General features: G+C 42.2%; 1 protein-coding gene across 5 annotated transcripts in view; it reads left to right on the top strand.

Moving 5' to 3' along the window:
- elmo1 (engulfment and cell motility 1 (ced-12 homolog, C. elegans)) overlaps positions 1-11,120 on the top strand; it is a 103,001-nt gene extending 91,881 nt beyond the window's left edge. For all 5 annotated transcript variants that reach the window (XM_079287544.1, XM_079287543.1, XM_079287542.1 and 2 more), the window contains 5 exons: positions 1,347-1,459; positions 5,120-5,227; positions 6,218-6,300; positions 8,190-8,267; positions 9,723-11,120. In XM_079287544.1, the coding sequence (XP_079143670.1) occupies positions 1,347-1,459; positions 5,120-5,227; positions 6,218-6,300; positions 8,190-8,267; positions 9,723-9,923 (583 nt within the window). In that variant the 3' untranslated portion in view covers positions 9,924-11,120. The remainder of the gene's footprint in view (positions 1-1,346; positions 1,460-5,119; positions 5,228-6,217; positions 6,301-8,189; positions 8,268-9,722) is intronic.
- Positions 11,121-17,839: the final 6,719 nt, after the last annotated feature.

The following is a 17,839-nucleotide window of genomic DNA, read 5'->3' as shown; positions in this document are numbered from 1 at the left end:
CTTATTCCCATTTAGAATTATGTAACAAACACGGTTTAATATGTATAATACACTGAATTTCCTGTATTTAATAGGAAAAACAAGAGTACATCAGAATGCAACAAATTTCCACCCAATCTCAGGTTGAAGTAAACGGCGAAATAGTGAGAGTATCGCAGACTGATGAGTCTCTCCTTCAACAGCGTGAGACTAACCGAGGTTGGATTTTTCCTCGAAGCAATACGGCACAGTCATGACTTGCAAACCTAATGAGCAGAGCATGTCAGACTGCAGAGTTAAAGGGGCTCTGTGTCGCTGTATTGCCTGCTTTCAGTGCGTTCTGCTATCAATTAATGTAGAGAATGACTTTAGACATCAAAAGAAGGTGACGAGGAGCTATTATGGCGTCGGATCAAAGCGGTGTCTCCCGTCGTCTTTTTCTCTTATATTTCATGTTGACTCTTTGAGGTGTTTCTGCTGTAATTAGTGTAATGTGGTTCTTTGTAAGTGGAAAGTTTTGTATTTTCTGAAAGTTGCACGAAAGATAAAATCGACACCACATAAATTCATGCAGCAGGTCAACTCAGAACTGCTGAGGATGCACTTCTGAGATGTAATACACAACTTAATTGTAATGCAGTCCCCAGAAAATTAGGGTGAAAGGTGTCTGTAATGTAATTCATTATTGATTCCCTGCTCCACCTGTGCACACATGTTTTACTGATATGCTGGTGTAGGTACTGTACATTGTGATCAAGAAAAAATGTGATCAAGAACACCGGCGAGGGAAAATACGAGGAAATTAAAGAAATGCGACGCTTTTGTGTGACTAGAAAGGCTGAAATCCTGTCACGCTCGTCCTGTTTCTAAAGAAAGGAAAAGAATAAAAATGTAAATTGTAAGAGAAAAGACTCAAGTATGATGATGAGAAATAAAGATGGGCAGCAGCAGCGCTGCTCGGGCAGGTAATATAAATAATTGATGTTGACTAGTGCTGTGTGCTCCACATTAATATGCAACACAGACACGCATGAAATAATGACAGCGAGCGCTAAGGCAGCCCAGCGTCCCACTGATCAGCCTTTTGGGACGCTACATGACATATTTCTGATTGCGTGAACATGTGCACGCATGTGTGGAAGTTTATTTTTGTATCTGGCATTCTCTGTTCCCTCCTGACGGCCGTAAGTAAAACCAGGGGATTAAAATGAATTATGCCAGAAAACCTGGGAAATGTAAAACAATTCACTTCCAGATCTCAGAGCATCTTGTTCCTCACCTGTCGCCCTGCTTTTCCACATCTGGAACGATGTGGCTGATTTGGAATTTAGATGTTTCTCTTAAAACCAAATAATGTTTCTCTAAAGGGAGCTGAGGGAGAAGATCCAGCCCGAGATCATGGAGTTGATCAAACAGCAGAGGCTCAACAGGTTGTGTGATGGAACCTGCTTCAGGAAAATCAGTAGTCGCAGGAGGCAAGGTGAGACACGCGGCACTCGCATGCATGCGCACACGTATAAAAGACACGCATACATCCACAGATTACAACCACACAGGCATGGACATTCACATCTCCCCGTGCTGTGTTCACAAAGGTAATCCATCCTCTTACTGCTGCCTGTTTGTTCTTCATCCCTCCTCTCTGCACTCATCGACTTATTCCCTCTGCTCTACCAAAGACACACAGGAGATCTTTGAAGCTCTGGGCTGCTGTGGATCTGCTGCCATGGAAGTCCACACTCTGTTTTCTGGCTCTGTCAGCCTTTGAGGCAGATACACATGCGACACGCTGCCTCTTTTACTGGAACACATACAGAAAACGCAGTACAGATGTTTTTATGTCTTGAGATGCACAAACACGCCATCTTCCCCTCCTTTTGCCCCCCCCCCTTGCATGCAAAGAACTACAAGGTTACACGAAGCCGAAAGCAGGGTGAACACACATTTCTATACACTTGTCAGGATGAAGTCTAGAGAAAGCTTTAGAAAAGAAATGAAGGAGCGATGAAAGAGCCGACTGCGGTAACCCGGGGCTCCACAGTACACGATGGAGGGTGTAGTGAAAATGTTGAAGCAGCTGAAACGGAACACAAGGAAGGGAAAACCCAGCAGATAGGACGGTATTTGATTCATTTTGGCATATTGTGTTTCACACTCACTGCCACTCGAAAGAAAGGAGGGAGGAAAGAGAGAGGAGTCTCATTTATATGGAGGGAAACTGATCTCAAAATGGTCCCAAATGCGAAATGAAAAATAACAAGTTGTGCGTAATTTGGGTTGTTCACAAATGTGTGTTCCAATCTACACACAAATATCAAGAAATGTAACCTGATCCATGAGCGTCAGGCAATCCATTGAATCCGCTTTAAACCTGAACTCTGCACTCTTCTTTCCTCCCTCTTGCACTTTCCTTCACCCCTCTCTGTCTCCTTATTCAAAAGACAAGAAAACAGTGGCAGACTCAGGTTGGAAGTTGGTTTGTTGTTGTTGCTTTGTTGTCTTCCGCTTCCCCGCAGGAACTGTACTTCCTATGAGTCGAATCAAATTGAGCACAACCGCATAGAGTTTTTCCGAATGACACCAATGCATTTTGGCATTTGAAAGCCTGGTCACGATTTTTCTTGGCAGCTGTCAAAGCTGAATTACAGAAACAAAAAAAAAAAAAAAAAAAACCTGAAAAAGGAATGGAGTGGAAAAAAAACATGATTTGAAAAGACGTTGCAGGACAGATGTTCGGGTGGAAAGCATCACCCAGATCGAGTATCTGATCGTCTTCACTGCGTGTGGTCGTCTGATTTATGCTCGTCTGGTTTTTAACTCGGCGACATGCTGGGAATAGTCTCGTATTACCGCGTCACGGCTGTTGCTTTGGAGATCCTTTCAAAGGAATGGAGGGCACATGAACGCATCAGCACGCACACTAAACACAGAAATAAAAAGGATTAGCCATTCAGGAGCAGGACAACCGTACAAAAGAGGTTCAGGAGCCTCACTGGATTTCATTTAGCAAACTAGCCAGTAGGGGTTACACTGGCTTTAATGTGCTGACTGTAGGGGAGTAGTCTGCCTGCTCCACGCTAGCTGTAGCTGTCTTTGCCTCTGAGGACTCTTGATGGTGTCATGGACATGCAAAACTCTCCTTTTTTAAATTTGGTTTGCTTCTATTTTTCTCCTTGTGCATGTGCTCCTTCAGTCATACATTCCCCTCGCTCTCATCTCACTTTCCTCCACACATACTCATCTACCCTTTCCTCCCTCTCCTCTCTGAGCCTTTGTTCTCATGCTGGTACTTATACGCAGTATATCTACTCAATGACAATGTGAAGAGCACTTTGTCTTGCAGCGTTTAGGAGAGCTGAACAAGAATAAAAGGAGCCCTCCAGCCAGTTTAATTTTCACAGGGGGTTTAAACTTGGTTTATTCGTGTCATTCTCAATCAACTTGTCCTTTCTTTTTACATACATAACACGTGCTGCCCTCCTCCTTCCTCCTCCCATTTCTCCCTCAGCATCTTGTATGAATGTCCTGCAGCCTGCAGGGACTCAAGTACCCGTATCAAATATTAATGTGGTTGACTTCAGAGCAGATGACTCTTCAATCTACCTTCCAAAGTGCTGTTCTGCCCGTTATACGGGGATGCTTCTTCCTAAAAGCTCAGGTTGATGTTCTTCTGAAGTTTGGAAGAAGAAGTGTTACCTGAGCAGTCTTTTAAGTGCAGCTTACTGACAGGTAACGTGGGGCTCAGGAGAGTCTACCTTGTATAAATGCTGCACTAAAGCAAGAATAATCTTAGATATGTGTCCTGATTCTGTTGAACCATGTTGTTCACCCATATTCTAGCAGCTGAGTCAGACAAATATAGTTTAAATTATAACAGAATGTAGTTCAGTCCAAGATAGAAGTGCAGTGCCTTGAAGTCAAAAGGAAGAACATATGTGCTTGTGTAAAGACACACATGCACACACATCAGTCACGCTATCAGTTAGGCTGAACAGCTGATGGCGTCTTCTCCCAAAGCACTCCTCACAGCCGCTGCACACGTCTCTGTCCACTCCCCCGTGGACACTCTGCACCAGCCTGGCAAAGCCAACTGTCTATTTTCAGCAATTAGGATTTGGACTGTGCCACCCATGCACACGGCAGTCAGACCTCCCCGCTCTGTGCCCGCTCGCTGCCAGCTCAGCTCGCTGCCCGCTCGCTGCCAGCTCAGCTCGCTGCCCGCTTTGGCAGGGAACCACTAACGAACACCGGGCCGGCCGCAGAGGCCGAAGCTGCACTTTACAGACACGGCCGGTAGTTACAGGCTGCTGGAGGATTACACATCACATCAGCCGAGAGAAAAACACACTTAACTCATCGTTATCAATTTTGGATTTTTTTGGGCATTTGATGTCTTGCTCAAATTCTGTCCAGCCTGTAACAAAACCTTATCCTTTACATGCAGCACATCATTTTCGGGACTTTTGTGCTTTTTCACTTGTATTTTTACGAATATTTTACTTGTGACGAATGCAAAACCATTGAGTACAGTCTCTCAATGACAAGTTGCATCCTCACCTTTTGAAACAGTCTCAGAAAGTGGAAATGAGAAGTTTCAAAGTTTCTGTTTTTTGTATTTTAGTGTACATCTTAAACTTGTAAACGGAGCCTTTATTGTTTAAATTAAAACATGTAACACCAACAAACGTTTTCATGAAATGATCTGTCATTGTTGGTGCTTCCTGTAGGCAGTTGGGTCCTCCTGCTTTACATGTTTGATTTTTATTTTCCTGTTGAAAAGAGATAAAATTCCATCAGGTCATAGTTACGGTTTCATCAGAGCAAGAACTGCTGGATGTCTTTGTTCTGTTGTTTTGACTTCAGTGTGTGGATCGTTGAATCAGTATTTGGATGATGGAGACCAGCCATCTGTATTGTTGCCCATCATGATCCCGCCCTCATGCAGAGCATCATGGCCCATCTGTGGATTTTCCTCACGGCTGTTTTTTTTGCCATGCTAATTTCCAGTCCCGTTGATGACTCATCCCATATGATGTCTTATGCCAGCCGCCGACTGATTTCACAACTCCCCTCCTCTCTCTCTCTTTTTCTCCCCCTTCCTCCCCCTCTGTCTTCCTTTCTTCTTGTGTTTTTTCCACAGATAAGTTTTGGTATTGCCGTCTGTCTCCGAACCATAAAGTCCTCCACTACGGAGATTTGGAAGAGAGCCCTCAGGGCGAAGTGCCCCACGACTCTTTACAGGACAAACGTGAGTGTCAATTGAAATTATTGACAGTCGGTATGTCATTTTATTGCAGCTCACAATATTCATTCAAATATATATATTTTCTACAAGTCAGCAGTCTCCATCCTCGCTGATATTATACATAGCCCCAAAATACAGCGTGGCCACGTGTCATAGACACTGACTGCTGGCTTTAAAGCTACACTCAGTAACTGTGACCCATCCGCCATGTTGACAACAGTTAAGCAAAAACCAAGCATCAACCAGAGCAAGCATTCTCATTTTACAGCTAAAGAGTGTTCCTGAAAACACCTGAGAGTTCATTTTGAAAGTTCACGAGCTGTACAAGCAGTGATTGGCGGCTGCATTAGAGATTCCTTGGCTCTGATTGGTTGTTTGTCTTTGTGTGCTGTATTGTAAATGGCATAAGGAGCCCTAAAAGAAGGCAGAGCAACCTGACTTTTATGCCTCTGCGCCGGAGGCGTTATGTTGTGGGACAGATGACCGAGCGGTCCATTCTCGTGAACGTGATGTCTCAACTTGAAGGATTGTTTTTCAAATGTGGCTCAAACGTCCACCTGTGGTCAAAGGTCAACTGTGACCTCAAAAACATGTTTTTGGCCACAACTCAAGAATTCTTGTGCCAATTATGACAATTTCACATGAATGTCTTAAGAGGATAAAATGATGAAGTGATGACATTTCTAACAGACGTGGATGTAAACTGAAACTTTAACGATGGCGGAACTAATTCTAGTTCCACATATTATCTGTCTCGTGTATTGCTGTCAGAATATAGTGACAAATATGATAAAAAGTTATTTATATTATCGTTACCGATTGTAGCTTTAACAGTCAATGTTAACATCAGTTTTACTTGCAATGACAGATCTGAGGAGAATTTTAACTTTTAATCACTTGAATAAACCAGCCGCCCATCTGGGACGACACAGTTGTAACAACAATGTTGTTGTTGTTGTTGTTGTTGTTAACTCACTTCTGTCCTCTCTGCAGTGCCTGTGGCTGATATCAAAGCTGTTATCACTGGCAAAGACTGCCCTCACATGAAGGAGAAGGGAGCCCTGAAGCAAAACAAGGTGCGTTCATGTGTTTGTGTGTGTGTGTTTGTGTGCGCAAGCGTGTGTGTGTCTGTGTGTGTGTGTGTGTGTGTGTGTGTGTGTGGGTGTGTATCTCGGCGAGATTATGTGTTTCTGTGTGTGTGAGAGTTGTATAACATGTCAGTTACATCATTTTGCTTTGGGAAATAACACAATAACTTATGTCTCACTGCTCAGCACAGGAAGACGGGTCCACTAGAGGCGTTGTGAAGAAAATAAATACAGAATAGTCATTAACCCGAAGACGCAAATTACAAAAGAGCCGCCAAAAACATGCCACCTTCTTTTCTTTGCTGTTTAATTTGAAAGTAACACATCGGGCCGGCCCTCTGCAGTGATGAAAGAGCCATCTTGTCTGCGGCTCTGCAAACCTTCCCCCCCCCCCCCCCCCCCCACCCGCGGGACTCTGATATATTGGATCTTGGGTAAATAGCCTTGAAGACAAAGCAGCACGCCTCCTCCCTGCTTTGTCTCCTTCATTACCCTGTCGATAAGCGCCTCCTGTCTAGGGGAATGGCCTGAGGGGGTCTGCGGGCCGTCTAGCAGGCCTGTCCCGGCCTTGTGAATGAGAACACGAGCGCATTTCATTACTCACTGTTACAAGGCCAGCCAAAGTCACCTCTATGGGCTTCAAGGCAGCGCTTGAATGTGGATATTTTGTGTGATAAGTGTGGATTATCGCATGTTCTGCTGTATTTACTTAAGATTTGCAATGGGTCCGACTTGCGTGAGAAATCCTCTAATGTCTCAAAAGCAGGTGCAGAATTGTGCAGCTTTTAAGCACCAATGGCTGAGGTGGGAATAGAAGATTCAATTAAGCCGTATTTTATGGAAAACTGGCCACAAAGTCGAGATGTTAATTTGACCGATATTTTTCTTTTTACAATACTGCAAAACTGATGACATTTCCATCAGCTGTACTTTGTGTTAAGTGCTAATTAGCAAATGCTAGCATGCCAACATGCTACGCTACAACGGTGATCGTGGTAAACATTATACCTGCTTAACATCATCAGAATGCATCGTCACGTTAGCATGCTGAGGTTAGCATTTAACTCTCAGTACACTGTGCCTCTATACAGCCTCACAGAGCTGGTAGCATCACTGTAGACTCTTTTATTACACGGTGTTCTCATCTCTATAACTTTGGTTATTTTTAGTTTTGGTGTTGATAAACGTTTCAATGAATGAAAAGTATATACTGAGAAATAAAGCTCCAAGTGTTTTTTGAATTACATTTTTTGTTGTAAACGTTTTGAACTCCCACAAATATTTCTATGTCATCGTCAATAAATCTTTACTTTTCTGAGCCGCCTGATCCAAGACAAATTGCACCACTGAACTACATCTTTGAAGGTCTCGCTCACAAAGGGCAGTTAGCCTGCAGTCCCAGTCTCTGACTGTGTAATTACCTGCTGCCTGACTAAATCAGATGCTAATTTCACACAGATTGCAAGCAAGCAGTTAATGAATTGCTTTCATGTACACAAATTTGGCTCTCGGTGCGCCTGTGCCATTTCCTACAGTGGACCACAGTGGGAATACACCAGAAGCATATTTCATATCATATCATGTTCCCAACCTCCCCAAGCATTTTTCAATAACTCGTATCTGAGGGCATCCCATGTATTTCTCTCGCCAAGCTCTACCTCGGTAATACCCGATGAGTTGATGTGCTGCTGATGTGACAGATGGTGATACAGGGTTGAGGACAGGGAGATTGCATTGGTATGCCAGCATTGTGGTGTAAATCTCACCTGTTCTTTATTTTTCTCTCTCTCGTCTCTCCATCCCACCTCCTCCCCTCTGTCGCTGTCTGCACCATTTTCTCTTCCTCCCTCCTCCCTCTCGCTCCGTCCTCTCTCCAGGAGGTGTTGGAGCTGGCCTTCTCCGTCCTCTATGAGTCCGACGAGTATTTAAACTTTATTGCTCCTGACAAGCACGAGGTAAGCAAACAGTGACAACACCCAGACTTTTTGTTTATTTCTTTGTATACTAGTGCATCAGCAAGTGTAGAAGTCAGATATGCACTGGATATTATTACGTTACCGTATTGAAGAGGTTTATTTTACACTTACACAGTGGACCATGTATGTACATTTGTCTCAGCAATGTAAAGACAAACACTTAATCCAGTTTTAAGCATTCGGAGATTTGAAAAATGTGCAATTATGTTTGCTGCATTGTCCATAATGGCTGAAAACACAAAGAGATATTCAAGGCTTAGCTCAGTGGTTCTCAAACTTTTTCTGTCGCGCCCCACTTTGGAGGAAGAAAAATGTTCATGCCCCAACAAAATTGTAACAAAATGGTCCATGTTGAATTTTTATTGAAACATTTTGTGACTCCTCCATCTGTGCTTTTTCAAATAATAGAATGAAGAAAATTGCAATCACTTTTAAGTAAACCAGATTACTCCATCAGACAAAAACAAATAAAATGTGCAATCACTTTGTTAGAACAATGCAAATAAATTTATATCTGTGCAAAAAGGAACTACAATTTGCAAAAAGCCTCCTGTGGACAGGTGTTGTAAATTAACACAAAATAACACAGTGCATATGGGCTTTGTGCATAAATGTATGTTACAATTCTAATGCTACTGTGATGTCCATATAAAAAATAAAATACACATAACATTATTATGAGACAGTAAGTCATTATTATGAGATGCTAAGTCTTTATTTTGAGATAGAATCTCATTATAATGACTTACAGGATCTGTATTTTTCCTCACAGTGGCGGAAACGGGCTTCCATACATTTCGCCATGTATTTATTAATTACTTCTTTTACTACTTACTTTTAAAATTCTGCATTTCCCCCTGTGCCCCACCTGTAATACCACCGCGCCCCAGTAGAGGGGCGCACCCCACAGTTTGAGAACCACTGGCTTAGCTAATGATAGACGCATATGTGTGTGTATATGTGTGTATGTCATCATATCACCCAAACCTATTTGCATGTCGCTTGGATTAACAACATGACTATTATTATCTCAATTGACTTGATACTTAGCTTGAACAAAACTATCATCATATATTGACCATAATCTTGTATTTTCATGTAACTAACTTCTCAAGTTAATTGACGCCAGAAACTTTTTATATCTATTTTTTTTAAACATAGACGTTTGTATTTAGGACAAGAGAGAAGAATGTGTCCCTGCTCTGTGTCTCCTGAGTCACGGTGTACACAAACCTTCGTCTCTTGGTGGTTTGCTTCTTTTATGCCTTCGTGTCTCCGGTGGAGTCTGCACAGTGTCAACCAGCTCCTCTAAAGACATAGCATGCTTTATTTGTGGATTTGGAAGTATTTCGTTTGTTAGTTATGCCTACGAAGTCTTTCTAATAGCACCATTTTCATTTCATTTTGGATCCACCTCTGTCTGTGTCTCTGCAGTACTGCGTGTGGACAGACGGTCTGAACGCCCTCCTGGGTAAGGAGATGACCAGCAATTGCACCAAATCCGACATGGACACTCTGCTCTCCATGGAGATGAAGCTCCGGCTCTTGGATCTAGAGAACATCCAGATTCCCGAGGCCCCGCCCCCGATTCCCAAAGAACCTAGCAACTATGACTTTGTTTACGACTGTAACTAGACGAACACAAACCTACTGTACTCCCTGGACCAATTCCCTTTTCTTAAACTGGAACAACACAAATAAAATCATACAATGTAAAAAGATGAACTGTGACTGAACGAAAAAAGGATTTATTGAACAATTTTCCTCTTGCTTCTTGCTAGACCTCTGTACGAGAGAAAGCGGTGCGTATTAAGAGGCTCGCTGCACTTGAGGGGACTCTGGTTTGATGCAGAGTCATCAGGTTGCCATGGAGAAGACAAACCTGGAAGTATTTGTTTTGCCTGTCGTTGGTCGTCCTCCGTCTTTGTCCTCGCTCTCCTCCTGTGTCTGATGTTTTGAGACATTCGCGTCTTCTTCCCGACCGAAGGCCCCTGCAGTCCTTATGCTTGAAGATTGTGGTAGACAAATGTTTAGAAATTGATCTTCCTTGTCGTCCTTTTTTTATGTTTACCTTATTATTATTTCCTCAGGGCTTCTTTGGAGGGATGGTTGTTTCGTTCAGGATCAGAGAGGAGTGGGCTTTGTGTTTTGTTCATCACATTTCCAGCAGTATCTCCTGTCACATTCTCACTTACAGTATTTGTGGCAGCTAAATGTTTTCCAAGAGGCTGAAAGTTGAAGTACATTTTAAGAGGAATACTTCATGAAAATAGTCCCGAATATCCGCTCTGTCCTGCTCCACATATACTGACTGTAAGAGTAAGTCGATCCTCAAAATAAAGGCACTGTACTTTCGTAAAAACCCTTTCTCAAATGTTAATGTTCCTATCCTGTCGCTGCTTATTGCATATTGTACACAACTCCAGAGTGGCTTTGCCAAAAACGACCGTGAGAGCACCACCGTTGTGAAAAACATACAAACGCACTCGTCTTTCCCTCATTTGAGTCTCTCGTTGTAATGACTGCTGTACACAACATTCCGAAGCAATATTTGAGCTTTTTGTTTCGTTTATCATTTGTAAGCTGTTCATAAGTTAGGGATTTTAAAATTGTGAATCTGCCTTGTGGTTTGTATTACAAAGAGGATGTTTTGGTCAAGGGAAGTTGTCTTTCGTTGTTTGTTCAGAGACTATATGGCCACAGAATTAAAAGTTTATGTACTTTTTTAATTTAAAAACAGATCATGGTTATTTCAAGTATGGTTTATATATTGCCCCTTCCTATTTCATACCTTCGGATGCTTTTCTTTCGGATTTTTCAAAGCCCCTTAAAAACTGCTGTTTACATTAAAGATGTAAGAACTGTAACTACCGTACGTTTTCCTTCCGTTCCCGTCGTCATTCATGAACCGCATCCACTTAAAGGATCATATGGTGTTTTGAGCATGCAGGAGAAAGGTTAGTGCTTGATCACGAACAGCAACACCTCTCAACATTGCTGGATTAGTATGTAACTATTTACTTCCACTATATTGAGTCATTTGTGCGGATTCATCTCCCAAGTAGACTTGTGTGGACAGACTGTCCCTTTAACAGATGGTGTGATTAGGACCTTTATCATCCCAGAGGCAATTTAGTTTTTACAGAAAAGCATGAAATTAAAACATAATAACTGAATGTATCCAACCTTCCCCCATGTAAACAAGTTAATAAAGACCTTTAGTGCCGATCCACTTCTGGATTGTCTTTGTTTAGCTGTTGGGCCTGGTTCAAGCAGCACATGTTCAGGTCTTATTGTAAATCAGAATGAATCTAAAAGCAAAGCGAGATGTTTAAAAGCATCTGCTAAACTCAAATAATACAAAACTACACATTATAGACTGCGCTCCAATTATTTAGTTCACTGCTAACTACAGTAAACTAAGTATACAAAGATATACTACATTAGGTGAAAAATTGTACTTGCACAAAAAAACATAAACCCTTGTTGTACACTGACGATAACTATCAGTCAGTGGTAACAAGGAACAAAGACACTCATGCTGAATTTATTTTCTGTTTTGTGAATATGCTCATCACACACACTGTCATCACACACACACACACTTCATAGTTGGGGGGTGTCATGCACAGTGGCACAATTTCTCTGCCCTCACGTCACCTCTGCCTCCATAGACCCCAGGTTCATATCCTTCTGTCCTTGCACAGTCTGCAGGTGTCCTCTGATCTGAAACATGGCCTCACCACACCCACATTTATTTTAATAGCATTTCATGAAAACGCCGAGGTCGGCTCTGTTGTGTCACTTATTGAATTTTTCATGTATTCAGGCTTCAAGCACAAACATCTAAAAATCTTTATCAAAGCTAAATTGACTCTGTAGATCTCTCCTTTTAGCTTAAGTTACATTTTGTCCATGTTAATTAAAGTGGGCTGAAAATGCTATTTGAAGAGGTGACATTAGGACTGGTTCATAGAATGTGCTTTACATCTCAATACTACAGTAAATTAAGCAGTATCTGAATGGCAAACTCAAACTATGCTCAGATCAATCACTGCAAAAGCAGTCCTTTAAATATTTTTCTATGTGGAAATAAATCTGTCAAACGCTATTGATTTGATGACCCAGAATGAGCGAGAAGCTGCCTTTAGTTTAGGTGTGTGTGTGTGTGCATGCGTCCTTGGGGTTTTGGTGCCTTGGTTTTTCCATTACATGCCTGGCTGTGTCAAACGATATCTATTTCCCTGCACACAGGTCGCTCCTTAGCGTGTGACACCATTTCCTGCTTGACGGCTCTATCTTCCACCCAACGCAAGCACCCCCACTGAGCTCCGTCTTCAGGGGAACATTGTTCACTCACCAATGGATACTGATGCCCCTGTGCTCATTCGACATGTAAGTCAGTTTCTAACAGCATCTGTCTCGCACTCTCTTGGGCAAAGTAGAGAACACTCTCTTGCCTACCACGCAGGGTTTAATTCACTCACAGCATGCAGACATGTCAACAGTCACTCTTAAATGGTTCCTTTCCTTGTAGGGGATGCTGTGGCACGTTGCGGACCGAGCAGAGCCAGTCTGTTAAGTGGCTTACTCATTGGAGCGGATGAAACTATTAGCCACTCATTAGCAAGACAGAGTAGGAAAAACAACGGAGAGCGACAAAGAAAGAGGAATTCTGAGTCAGAGAAATCCAGAAGAGAACAATAGAAATATAAGTACATCGACCCCCAACGTATCAAATAACAAAAACAGTGTCTACTTAAAATGTACCGGATTAATAGAAGCCGCATATAATTCTGAATACCTATTCTGAACTGCAAATATATGTGAAAAGAGGAAAAGTCTCAAATATCAATATGACAACATAATGCCAAAGACAGGAAATGTGACTGAAAGACACATCAAGTAACTGGATACTTGCCGAACAAAAGAAAATTCAGACTAAAAAAAGAACCATAATGTTTCATAAAAACCTTTGAGAGTCAGCTGAACAGATATGTATATGCTGTATTTGTTACACTGAGTTTGTGTTGACCAGTATGTAAATGTGCTGCTGGAGGCAAAGAAGCTGTTTTAAGATATTTACCGTGTGTGTGTGTGTGTGTGTGTGTGTGTGTGTGTGTGTGTGTGTGTGTGTGTGTGTGTGTGTGTGTGTGTGTGTGTGTGTGTGTGTGTGTGTGTGTGTGTGTGTGTGTGTGTGTGTGTGTGTGTGTGTGTGTGTGTGTGCGCGCGCGCGCGTCTCAATCCAGACTCGCCCGTGAACGACAGGAGAGAAAAGGACTTGGCCTCATTACAGGTTCTCGGAGACTTCACGCAGAGTGTGACAGGAGCCTAAAGGCTGCAGCAGCAGGGTGCCGCTCCTTTCCTCGTCCAACAGGACACACTCATCAGATCAGATTATGGCTCGAACTGATTATATGGACACGCATTCCTCCCCAGCAGGCTCTCAGACAAGTTGGCAGAGCATCCAGACACGTCCGCCTTCTTCCCTCATCGTGACGGTGTTAGCAGGGTCAAATTCAGCCAAACAGAAAAGACAATAGTTCCAATTAAAACTATTGGCAGTGAGAGCTGTGGATTATCCAGCGCGTTCCGTCATTTGAGTGTGAGCATTATATACAATTTATGGATCCTGCATATTGGGGTGACAGCTGATAATCTCAATCTTAGCAAATTAAACCTAATTTCCAATAGTTTCTTTTGTTATATGAGTGAACTAATCCCACAACCTTCCTCACAGTTGGAATCTTTTTTTTCCTGCCTCTGCCTCTACATCACAGTAGCAGCATCAGAATTCAGGTCAGAAAGCTTGTGAACATAAAGATGTAATGCTGCAGCTTCAAAGTAGGGAGGGCTTAAGGGTGCAACAAATGCAAACAAAGAAACTAGACTTGCTATTTGTCGTCTTTTGTCGGCTGCCATAGTTTAGTCGTTTCCTGAGGGCGTTATTGACAAAATGTCGTCTTACTGGAGTAAATAACAAATCTAATATAACAAATCTAATGGTGCCCAAGTAGCAGCTAAAAGGGGCCGACAGAAAAACAAAAATGAGAGGGCTATTCTAGGTTCTCCTGCTCATCATTTGTATTGACTTATTTTCTCAGCTTGTTCTCTCTCTCTCTCATTACTGGAGACATTTGTCCAATGAGGACCCATCAGGGGCCGCAGAGAAAAGCTCTGCGGCCCCTGATGTTATTGATTACCGGAGGGACAGATCCATATCCAGTGCAGAACATAATTATTCACCTGGCCCGGGAGCAACACTCTTCAGTCAGTGTGGAGAAGAAAGAACGACGCTGGGCGCAGCATTTCTCACATCAATGTGATGGACACCTGCAGAGCAGAGAGCTGTGGATCAATAACTCTGATCTAGACCACAGATACATTCATGTTTGTGTCTTTTTTTTAATCCAAAGTGACTCAGTAAAGGCCCTGGAAACCTCAGTCGATGTGTCACTGAGAGCAATGTGGTCGTACATGAACATAAAATGTTCCAAAGTTGGAGCAGATTCGGTTGTTTTACATGATTTCTGTCTGTTTTGTTTTGTCTCTTTTTGCTGGTTTGAGGTGGTTGGGGCTTGGTTAGAAAAAGGTGATGTCACCAGATGATGTCATCAGATTTCAGCAAAATCTTAACTCAAAATCTGACAACAGATTGGGGATAGTTCCGCCTGTCAAATGTGATCAGACTACACATGTATCCCTGATGAAGCAGGTAAGCTGAGTGTTTGTGTTGTTTTACACTTGTAATGAATAATACCTGCTGTTTGGCGTCATCTTCCATCTTCCACACGAATGTAAATTTGGTCGTACTTTTCCTGCAATATAGAAATAATAAACGCAAGCGAATATCCTATGCGTCCGGTTAAACTTCTCCCGTTGCTGCAGCGACGCAGTACTCCAGGGTGTGTCGGTCCACTGTAATCAGGTGAGTAAACTCAATGAGTTGCACCAAAAGAAGCTGCACGTGATCGCATTCACCCAGACAAAGATCATCCCAGCAGAGTGGGAAACTGTGATTCAGATAAACGGATACAACTCTGAAATTGATTTCCATATCCACCCCAACAGTTGCTGAATCTCATCTATCTTAGTCATGAATCTGACAGGCTTATCTTCGCTGGTGGTTGCGTGGTGATTGATTGAAGATGTGCCGTCAGTCAGCGTTTACAAGAGTTTCTAACGGGCAGCAAGAGAGGAGTCGTCTGCCAAGATGCATTCACTCTGCATGAGTGAAAAACATGCAAAAAGCTTTTCTCTTCTTCTTCTTCTTGGCCTTGGAAACAGCAGCAGCTTTATTGAGATCCTATAAAGGTGCGTGTCACCGCGGAGCACGTTTAGCCGTTCTCTTCTGGCTTAAAAGCTGCAGTTATGAATTCATTCTTGACCTTGGAAACCAAACTCAGCACTTATTTGTGTGTTAAATCGTTATTGTGTTTAAGTTTGAAGAAGATGTCAAAAGAGTGCACATCATAAACTGTGTGAACCGGGAAAATGAATCATCCAGAACTTGTTTGTCTTCTCATTACGTGAGCTTGAGAACAATGCTGTCTGTGTTTCTAAAATGTGTTACTTTCTTTGCACTTTTTGTCATATTCCTGCAGGAAACACGAACCTAATGGAGCTAAAACTGTCCCAAAGTCACCTGTCACCTGTGTCTCTCTCATTGTTTTTACTTAAGTCCAAACCCACTGCATCGTCTGTTTTAATGTCCTCTTTCTTTTCACTAAACCGCCTTCATCTCTTCCCACACAACCACACAAATGCACATCAAAATCTTTTGTTCTATTTTTGGTGAAAAACAGTCGCAGCAAGTGAACATTTCATACTCGAGTCTTTTGTTCTCTTCTGCGTCGGGGATGTCTGTCTGATGCACCAATACATCTTTTAGATTTCCCCGCTGCCAGCCCCACCCAAGGCTGCACCGAATGAAACAAATGCCTGATGCCTGGTAGAGGGACTGTCCTCCGACCACGTGACCTGATGGGTGTAGGACCAAGTGAGAAACACTCTGGTACTGCTCTGCCTCAAAGATCCTCCTCGGGACTCCACAATGGTAAAAAACTGAAGCTATTTTCTCTCCATCTGCAAGCCCACCAGACAGTCCCGAGAAGCTTCTCATCAAAGTCACTTTTGTTTCTTTTTCTCGATGTTTGGGTCTTTTAAAATAGTTTCCCGGAGTAACCGTTCTTAATTTCTGCCTTTTGTCTCCTCACAGGTGTGCGAGAAAAAAAAGCGGAGGAGAGATCGATAAAGAAAGAGAGAGAAAAATCTCCCATTGGGCCATTTTTTTCATGCTGCATTGTGTGTGGGATTGACACAAGACTAAGCCAAATGCAGTCCTGGGCATCTATATTTACCACTGCAGAACCTGCCAGTGTGTGTAGGATGACAGCAGGCATAGTGCCTCAATAGGCAAATATTGTCAAGATGGCTCGCTGCAAAGGAACAGACTGAAGTCTACTGTTGCAATCTCAGGTAAGACTCTCAGCTGTTCAGGATGCCCTGGGACCCTTCAATCAAGAGTGAGTGAGACACAGAGCAGAACGTTTCTACTCTAAAGGTACGAAAGGTAAACCAGGGAATATAACAAAGCTGTTTGTGATTAGGTGTGTCAATCTAGGCCCGTTAGAGCACTCAACTGACTGTTGAGGTAATTAAGGCTCAACTCGTCAAGTTTCGAGGTGACAAGACAGTGTAGTGACGGTTAAAGCCCATAAATAGCTTTTACAAAGTCAACGCCATTTCCCCAAGTATTCAATTCATATATTTGTCAATTTAATTATGCTGGAGGCGCGTAGTGGAATTTAGGGTTGAGGGCATTGTGAACTATGACATATTACATTTTTATGAAAGACTGTATACTGTCACATGACATACTATGACTTTTTTATGACATACTATGACACATTTTGTAATTACTATAGTATGAAACTTTTTATGTGTTTTATGACATTTTATACAATTACTTTTTTTGACAAGCAATGGCTTTTTATAGTGTACTTTAATATGACTTTACTTTTTATGACATACCAACCACTCTTTAATGAGTTTTTTTATATTCTAATCTATAACATTAATTGTTTATGGCTTTTTTGACATGATGTTCAATGACTTATGATTTTTTTCGACATGCTATACTGTTACTTTTTCATGACATTTGACATCTTATATGATGATTTATATTGACTTTTTTTCAACATGTAATACTATGACTTTTTTCAATATACTATAACCTTTTAAGAACTTTTTCTGACATTCTATCGTATCATTTTTTGCTATTTTGACTTTTTCTTGATTTGTTTTACTTCATCAATATACCATTCCATGACTTTATTGTTTTTAGGGCACGTCCAACTGATAAAAGGCCCCAGGATATGCAGGAGGGACTTTATACCTCATCTGGCCGGGGAACGCCTCAGTGATGTCTGGAATACCCTCCTCTGCCTCCTGGCCCGACCCTGGATAAGCGGACGATGACGGATACGTGTCTCTTTATATGCTATTTTCATGGCAGACTATACTATGACTATTTTATTGCATACTAGCCT

This window comes from Melanostigma gelatinosum (genome assembly GCF_949748355.1).
Source record: "Melanostigma gelatinosum genome assembly, chromosome: 17".
NCBI classification, from domain to species: Eukaryota; Metazoa; Chordata; class Actinopteri; order Perciformes; family Zoarcidae; genus Melanostigma; species Melanostigma gelatinosum.
Note: the sequence above shows the minus strand (reverse complement) of the source record. Positions and strands in the feature narration are given on the sequence as shown.